The sequence below is a fragment of the Cannabis sativa genome, chromosome X (assembly GCF_029168945.1).
Source record: "Cannabis sativa cultivar Pink pepper isolate KNU-18-1 chromosome X, ASM2916894v1, whole genome shotgun sequence".
In the NCBI taxonomy this organism is placed as follows: domain Eukaryota; kingdom Viridiplantae; phylum Streptophyta; class Magnoliopsida; order Rosales; family Cannabaceae; genus Cannabis; species Cannabis sativa.
This window is the reverse complement of record NC_083610.1, coordinates 75,756,056-75,764,439: the sequence shown is the minus strand read 5'-3', so window position 1 is coordinate 75,764,439 and position 8,384 is coordinate 75,756,056. Positions and strand designations below refer to the sequence as shown.

The following is an 8,384-nucleotide window of genomic DNA, read 5'->3' as shown; positions in this document are numbered from 1 at the left end:
GTTCTTTTTTAAAGAACTGAATTTAAATCTACCAACTAATCACATGAAGCCACGTGTCGTTATTTGAACACATCGCTCGCTTGGCCGACTTTTTTGATCGGACGGTACCGACTGTTTTATTGTTCAATTAGTTTATGGTACTTTCATTGTTATGACCCACCGAGCGAACTTCCCTAATGTACATTTTTGTACCCTTTTTTTAACAATTTTGTTTGGTAACAATGCCCGTCACACTCTTTTCAAATCAAAGAGAAAAAAAATAATTGTGTAAAAAATCCTCAAAAATTTAGAGTATATCTAATGATGTTTTCTATTTTTCACCTAAATTATTTTTGCCCCAACTATGCTCCATGCTTTAGTTAGAATTTAATTATTTTAATGATATTTTATAATTTAAAGGGTAAATACTATTTTGGACCCTCTGTTTTACAAAAGTTACTAATTGGACCTTGTATTTTGTTAAATGACAAAATGGACCCTGTATTTTCAAAAATAGTACAAATAGGACCCTGAATTGATTTTTTGTCAAAATAAAGTTTAATTATAATCCGATCTAAAAGTGTTATATGACAAAACTATTTACATTTTTTGTATCTGTTCGTATTAAGCATTGTCTTCAAGTTGATTGTATTAAAAAAAAAAGTTATAAAAAATTAAGCTCAGAGTCTTATTTTTACTATTTTAGAAAATACAGGGTCTATTTTGTCATTTAACAAAACACAGGGTCCAATCTGTAACTTTTGCAAAACACAGGGTCCAAAATGGTATTTACCCTAATTTAAATTTATTAAATATAAATTAATTTGATGAAATAATAAAAAAATAAGAATAATTATCTTATATACTATTTTTTAACTTTTCTTTTTTAAATTTACGGTTTGGGTTGCTCCGGTAGTTTCTATGTGAGTTGTTATACGGATTTTGGTTGCGATTTAAGTTGCTATGTTAGTTGCTATAGGATTTCTGTGTAGAATTCTGTAAAAATACAAAAAAAAAAAAAAAAAAAAAAACTATTTTAAAGTGTAAAAATAAAAAAAATCCTAAAAAATAATAGTGTTTTGGATTAAAATAATATTAAAAAAAATTTAGTAAAAAAGTAGGGAGCTCCCTATATTTAGAGAGCTCCATATCCATTCTCTGTTACAGAGAGCCATTTTTTCATAGTTGGAGCGCATTTTTTTAAGACTCACTCCCTATTTTAGCTAGAGAATGTGTTTAGAGAGCATGATTGGAGATGCTATTAGGGTTGATGCAGATTAGTTTCCAACTTCGAAAATTTTTGGTAATAGTCCTCAAGGTCACGTTTTCAGTAAGTTCGTTGGTCCCTCTTTCTAACTAATCTGTTAAGCCCAAATAAAATGCCACGTGTCAATTTTTTAATGGTTCAAATAATAATTTATTTAAAAATTTTAAAATAAAATAAAAAACAAAACAAAAAATTTTATTTTATTTTTCTTTTCTTTTTTTTCATTTTTGCTTCTTGTTCTAAACCTCCTTTTACCGCCTAGCGTACCCAGCCGACCCCAACCACATCCTGACTGCTAGCATTCCCAGCCAACCCTAGCCACCCCCACTCTAGCCCAGATGTTGTCAATCGACCATTAAAAACCAACCCATTTTAAATATATTTTTAAAATAAAATAAAAAACTAAAATTAAAAAACCTAACTTTTACCAACTGAAACTATCCCTACTGCACTCTCTTTCTGCCTTCTCTTGTGTAGCGCTGGCTTCACATCTCCGGCAGCAGTGATCCAAGTATACCAAAATTTTAGAATCCTCAGGTCCCAAAACTCTCTCTCTCTCTCTCTCTCTCTCTCTCTCTCTCTCTCTCTCTCTCTCTCTCTCTCTCTCTCTCTCTCTCTCTCTCTCTCTCTCTCTCTCTCTCTCTCTCTCTCTCTCTCTCTCTCTCTCTCTCTCTCTCTCTCTCTCTCTCTCTCTCTCTCTCTCTCTCTCATCAAACAACCACGCCCAGGCGTGACGCTGGCCATTCTCGATCCTCCAAGCTCAAAATGAACCCAAAAAAATTAAAACCCAAACCCCGACCTTCCACCCTCGAGTCCCTTGCCTGTCCATCTTTCTCCTTCTCTCCTTCTTGGATGTGCACGACAGTGGTGCTGCTCCGGTAACCGCAGGCCAAAATGGAGGCCACAAATTGTGGTTGTGCTCCGATCGAACTCTCGTGGCTGGCTAGGTTCATGAAAAAGGTGAACAAGAAAAGAAAAAAATACAATAAAATAAATTTATGATTTTAAAATATATTTTTTATTTTAAATTTTTTAATTAAAATTATTATTTGGACCAATTAATTTAAGTTTTTTATTTTATTTGACACGTGGTATTTTATTTGAATTTAACGAATCAGTTAGAAAGAGTGACCAACGGACTTACTGAAAAACGTGACATTGTGACTATTTGTAACGCCCGAACTTGAAAACCACTTGGATTTAAACTTTAATTATATAAACCAACTATAATCATATATAGATACACATGTAAGGTTTAAAAAACTGAGATCCCGTATTAAAACTGCTTTCGGTAAACGCAGTGTATACATATATATTTTTTTTACATGTCACGTGGTGGTGACAACAAAAGCTAAACCCAAAATACATTAAGATCGAAACCCTCCAGGTTATACCGTCGCGATATGCACAATCATTGCCAAGCCTCCAACTCACTGTTCCTCCACTTTAGCATTTCCCTTACCTACACATGGTAGCAAACTAATGAGTCAACTGACTCAATAAGATATGCAAAAAAATATATATACCAAGTAATATTGACTTGTACTTAGGCCCTCTTGTGCCTACTTACAAGACTTACCAAATGGTCAAGAACGTTCTTAATGGAAGTACGACCTCTATACCACATGGACTGAAGTACCACCTCTGTACTAGTGTTGGTAGGGCCAAATTGTACTTCCAGCTGCTACTAGGTGTTGTACCACATGGACTCCGTACTTACTTGTACTCGTGTTGGTAACACTATAACATTCCTTTAAACATTATACATTGTACCAACACACTCAGTATTACAACTATTCCAGTATTGGTAGTGTAAAACAATATAAACAGCATGCATTCACATACATACACACATACATAAATATAATTTATGCTAATCTTACCTCGCTCCCAAATTCAAGCGTGTCGATCAACTTGAATGGAAAATTCACGAGCTGAATGTAGGTCTTATGTCACATTACATAAACGGGTAAATAACTTGAACAACTCCTCCCCAGGAACCCTAACTCATAACTAGGAGTAATAAACAACAAGGTAATGCTCTAGATATCAGGGAAACACCAAACTAGGCTCTAAAAATAACTCAAACTGGAAAGATCAAGTTTTTTGGGGTCGTGCATGTGAACCGATTAACTGGTTTTACAGGTCCTGTAAAATCGGTCGACCAGTTTACACTAGGAATCCCCAAAAATACGAGTACTCAGCCAAAATTTTCCCAAATGCAATCATATTTTCCAGAACACATGTATATACATTCTAGAACGATTTCCAAACATAAACAGTAAGAAAAACACCCAAGGTCATAATATGCCATAGATGAACAGAACCAAAATTACCCAACAAAAACAGTTCAAATGAACCTAAATCATCCATTATAACTCACATAAAATAGCCCTAACCAAGACTCAATAAAACAGAACCAAAATCCTTAAATTCAACCCTAAACCTAACAATACACTCATAATTAAAAGAGTAGAGTTTATCTAGGGTTACGTTTAATAAAAACACTTCAAATCCTAGCTAATACTCCCAGAAAAATTGTTGAAGCAGCTAGCCACCCTCTAATTTGTACTGAATCGAAAGGATAAGAGGAAGAAGAAAGGTGGCTTCTAGACTTTTTTTCTTTAATTTTCTATCTTTGCAAATTATGTAATGTTATTATTATTTTATTATTAAATCAAGGGCCAGCTACCAAGAAAGGGAGAGGACACCTATATATACCATAAAATTCAAAAAGACCAAACTACCCTTATTTTAATGTCGAACTCAATAAATCGCTTAGGGGTAAAATGGTCTAAAACTATTACCCTGCCTAATAATAAGACCGTAAATTAAAAAATATTTACTGGGCTATTTGGAAATATTATTTTGTTTATTTTGAGGGTTTAATGTTGGAATATTATTCCCTTAGTAATATAACTACCTTGAGGAGGGTAATATTAACACCTTAAAAAAAAGTATGCTTGAATTATTCACTTCTACTATATTAATTTGAATAGTATTTTTAAATTAATAAATAAATTTAAACAACATTAATATTATGATTTATTATAAATAAAATATTACGATACGTATTTAGTCTGTGAGAGTAGTTTTTTTCTCTCTTTTTAAAAGTGAGTTACTTTTATGTTATTAACAATAATCTATATCTGCATTATACATAAATTTTATGTGAATGTTGTACATAAATGACAAATCAAAATATATGGAAATATTCATTTTAATTGATAAAAAAATACAATAAAATTTAATATTTACTAAGTAATAAATATATTTCTTTGTTGAATAATTATTTTGTTTTTATGTATAATTAATATTAAATGGATATAATAAAAAAATATTTTTTATTTTAATTTTTTAAAATAATATATAAGATTCTTGTATTCATGTTAAACAGTGTAATTCAATTGGCGAGAATATGATTATATATTACCCTACACATCCAAACACAATTTACATATTTTTCTACAATCACATTCTCCTTCATGATATTCCCTATGATCAAATTATTGGGTTTCCCTTTCATGTGCATGTGACCTGGTCGATCTACTCTGACCACGCGTCCTCGACCCACTTGGGACGGTACTTGATTCTGTTTTTATGGGATCTTCTCGAGTAGGCCTATGCCTCTAAAAGAGATTTGAGACACGGTCCCTACTCAAGTAGGTATACATGTATCTCTTTTGTTTTGGTTTGGCTCCTGTGAGTGCCTCGGTGGACGCCCTCACCCGAGTTATCCCCTTGGATTCCTCACATTATGGTGGGTGAATCCCTGGTCACCATGTTGTGTTTGTTTGGTATTTGCATTCAAACAAGACGACTTTGGATTGTTAGGTGGTACATTTCCACAATCATGTTGCCGCGAGAAGTTCCTGGATCATTGGGCCGAGTTTCCCTAGTGTTAGTGTTTCTTGGATTCTATGGACCTCTTGTATCCACTAGAAATTCCCTCGTATTCCCTGGTTGATCATCCTGTGGTCGTCTTGTGGATGTGTTTGGTTGGTTAGGGGGTGCATCACTGCGTGTCGCTCTTACAGTTGCAACCTCGCGTTCCAACTCAACATTTCTCTGATTTAATTTTGCCAATCTCTGTTGGAGTTTTCTATTTTCTAACTCCACCAATGGCACATATCTTGTAGGATCGTACGCATCCTGACTACGTGTTTCGGGAATTTCATCACCAGTTTATTCAAAAACCCCTTCATTTTTTCCCTTCCCGAGCGTGGGATCTCAGTCGCATTTGTCTTGTTGGAATTTAAGGGTTCTTTCCCAGGACGCTGAGTTGTTTCCCTCGGCTGATTGTCATCATTTTGAGGGGTATCCTCAGACATGGTTGGAGGGAAAATGAAAGTTTGAATGTTACTTAAGAGAGGTGTTTTTTCTGAGTTTTTTTTTACAAGGCTCTAAATAAAAGCACTAAACTATTAACGTAGATTTTTATTAACCAATAAATGAGTCTTAATTTAATAAATAAACTTTAGAATAATATAAATAATAATAGTAATAATATATATAAACAAGAAGGTTTTTTGTGTAATTTTAAAGTTAATTCTTCATAGTCCACAACTTCATCTTATTATCAGAACTTGATAAGTTGTTTACAAAATACAGAATACAATATTCAACTTGTTTTTTATCATTCTCAATTTAGTCGTACTTCATTCTAGGAGATTTTCCCCTATTTATAAGTGTTTTGGATTGACAGTTATTTTCTTGGGATCTTATCCTCGTAATCGTTCATGAAACGTGATTAATGCTCATATTTCATATTTACAACACATGGAATAAAAAAAACTGCTATAACTGCATTTGTCTTTATCTAAACATGGTTGTGCTGACTAAGTTTCTACGCCTCGCAGTATTGATTATCATCTTTTGATGTTTACCTTAAAGATAATTTTCGTGCCTAAGTATGATGTTTTAAAATCAAATTTGTGAAGTGACCTACAAAGGATTGCGATAAAAATTTAGATGGAGTCTAAACGTATTTTTTTTTTTTGAAAGAAGATTCTTTATTAATCAACTGTCCTTCAAAATCAAGGACATTAACATAGTAGGAATGGAATCCCTACTAATAATACAATCAGCTTTAGAATAAGAGTCCCTTGCAAGGAAATGGGCAACCTTATTCGCAGATCGTTTAACGAAAATAACATAAACATTATTAAGAACAGATAACAATAGCTTAGACTCATTAATAATGGAGCCATATGGAGAGATCATATGGACTTTAATTCGCAGAGCATGGACAACATTAATGCAGTCAGTTTCAACAATAACATTATGCCAGCCTTTTCTTTTGATCCAGCTAAGAGCTTCTTTGACACCAATTGCTTCAGCAAGTTCAGCATCAATAGCACCTGGTTTGCAAGATTGTAAGGCTTCAATAAGGATTCCATCGTGATCTCTGGCTATAAAACCAAAGCCGAAGTGGTTCTGTTGAACAAAGGTAGCACCGTCTACATTAACCTTGAGTTGAGTATGACTTGGTTTGGTCCATTGCTCAAGTCCTTCACTATCGTTTGGAGAGGATAGTGGGCGGAGAGACATATTTTGAGCAAATTTCCATTGTTCAAGGTTGAGTTTTGCAGAGGAGATGACTTTGTCTACAGAAGGAGAAATTTTGTTCCAAATAAGATCATTCCTGGTTTTCCATAGTGCCCAACATAACATAGATATATGTATTATATATGTCATCGTTGAGCCAGTGTGTAAGACCATAATCAAACCAGGCGGTGAAAAGTTCCTTCAATGGAGCCTCTTACTGATCTGAAAGCTTTTCTCCAGCAGCTTTGTACGAAGCTGCAACTGGTGAAGAGGTGGATTGAAGTTTCAGGAAAAGAGTTGCAAAGGGGGCAGGTAGTGTCAATGTTGACATGCTTTATTTTGAGCTGTACCTTTGTGGGAAGACAATTAGAGCAAACTCTCCACAAGAAGTCTTTCACTTTAGGGGGAGTTGTAAGTTCCACAGAGCTTTCCGAAAATCAGATTGGTGGTCAATGCCAGAATTGCCTTTAAGCTGCTGGAGCAAGTGATATGCAGTCTTCACAGAGTAATTCCCCATTCGATCCTTATACCAGTACCAGTGATCGGTTTCAGAGTGGGAAGGAAGTGGAATTTGGAGGATAAGGTTGTTGTCTCTCTCAGTGAAAAGATCATTTAAAATATCAATATCCCAAGACATACCATCGGTTTGCATAAGGGAATTGACAGTTGTTCCAATAAGAGCAGGGTGAGAGGATTGAATGAGACCATCAGTGTCATTCGGAAGCCAAGGATCATTTAGAACATTAGCAGATAGACCAGATCCAATGCACAACCGGCTACCAGAACGAAGCAGGGGTTTAGCCTCAAAAATGCTTCTCCAAATGAAGCTCGGGTTATTTCCAAGCTCAGAGTTGAAAAAAGAGGTAGTTGGATAGTAACGAGCCTTAAAAATTCTACCCACAAGACTGTCATGATTAATCAAGAGCCTCCAACCTTGCTTGCCGAGAAGAGCAAGGTTAAAGTCTCTTAGACTTCGAAATCCCATCCCGCCTTTGAGCTTGTGTTTGCTGAGATTTTTCCAGCTTTTCCAATGAATTCCTTTTGATGAGTCTTTTTTTGTTTGCCACCAGAAACGGGTGATTAAACTTTCCATCTGATTGCAAATGTCTTTGGTAAGAAGGAAAACATTCATAGCGTATGTTGGGAGAGCTTGAACAACTGACTTGATCATAACCTCTTTGCCAGCTCGAGAAAGGAATATATTGTCCCAACTTTGAATACGCTTTTGCATTTTATCCCGAAGATAACCAAGAACAGAGTTTTTATTTCGGCCAAGCATACTTGGTAACCCCAGGTATTTACTATCCTCTGAAGCTTCCAAGATTCCCAAGTCAGAACAAATTCTTGTACGGGTATCAGTTGGAGTATTTGGACTGAAGAAGGCAGACGACTTTCCAAAATTCACTTGTTGGCCAGAAGCTTTTTCGAAAATTGACAGAAGTTCATTTACTCTAGCAGTTTCTGTAGGAGTAGCACGACAATAAAGGTAGCTATCGTCTGCAAAGAGCATGTGAGAAACAACAGGAGCTCCTCTTGAAACACGGCAACCATGTAACCAGCCTCTACCTTCAAATTTTCTAATGAGAGTTGA

General features: G+C 35.0%; 1 protein-coding gene across 1 annotated transcript; it reads right to left on the bottom strand.

Annotated features, from left to right (window-relative positions):
* Nucleotides 1-6,265: 6,265 nt before the first annotated feature.
* Nucleotides 6,266-7,124, bottom strand: LOC115695271 (uncharacterized). Its single transcript, XM_030622349.1, has 2 exons — nt 7,012-7,124; nt 6,266-6,890 (listed from the first exon to the last, which is right to left on the bottom strand). Exons 1-2 carry the CDS (start codon nt 7,122-7,124, stop codon nt 6,266-6,268), a joined length of 738 nt encoding a protein of 245 aa, XP_030478209.1.
* Nucleotides 7,125-8,384: the final 1,260 nt, after the last annotated feature.

Bases quoted from the DNA above. Each gene is read 5' to 3' on its own strand.
- LOC115695271 (XM_030622349.1), bottom strand. From the start codon at position 7,124: ATGTCAACATTGACACTACCTGCCCCCTTTGCAACTCTTTTCCTGAAA. The intron at 6,891-7,011 runs GTAAGAGGCTCC...ATGGAAAACCAG, and splicing joins GGAGAAAAGCTTTCAGATCA to GAATGATCTTATTTGGAACA.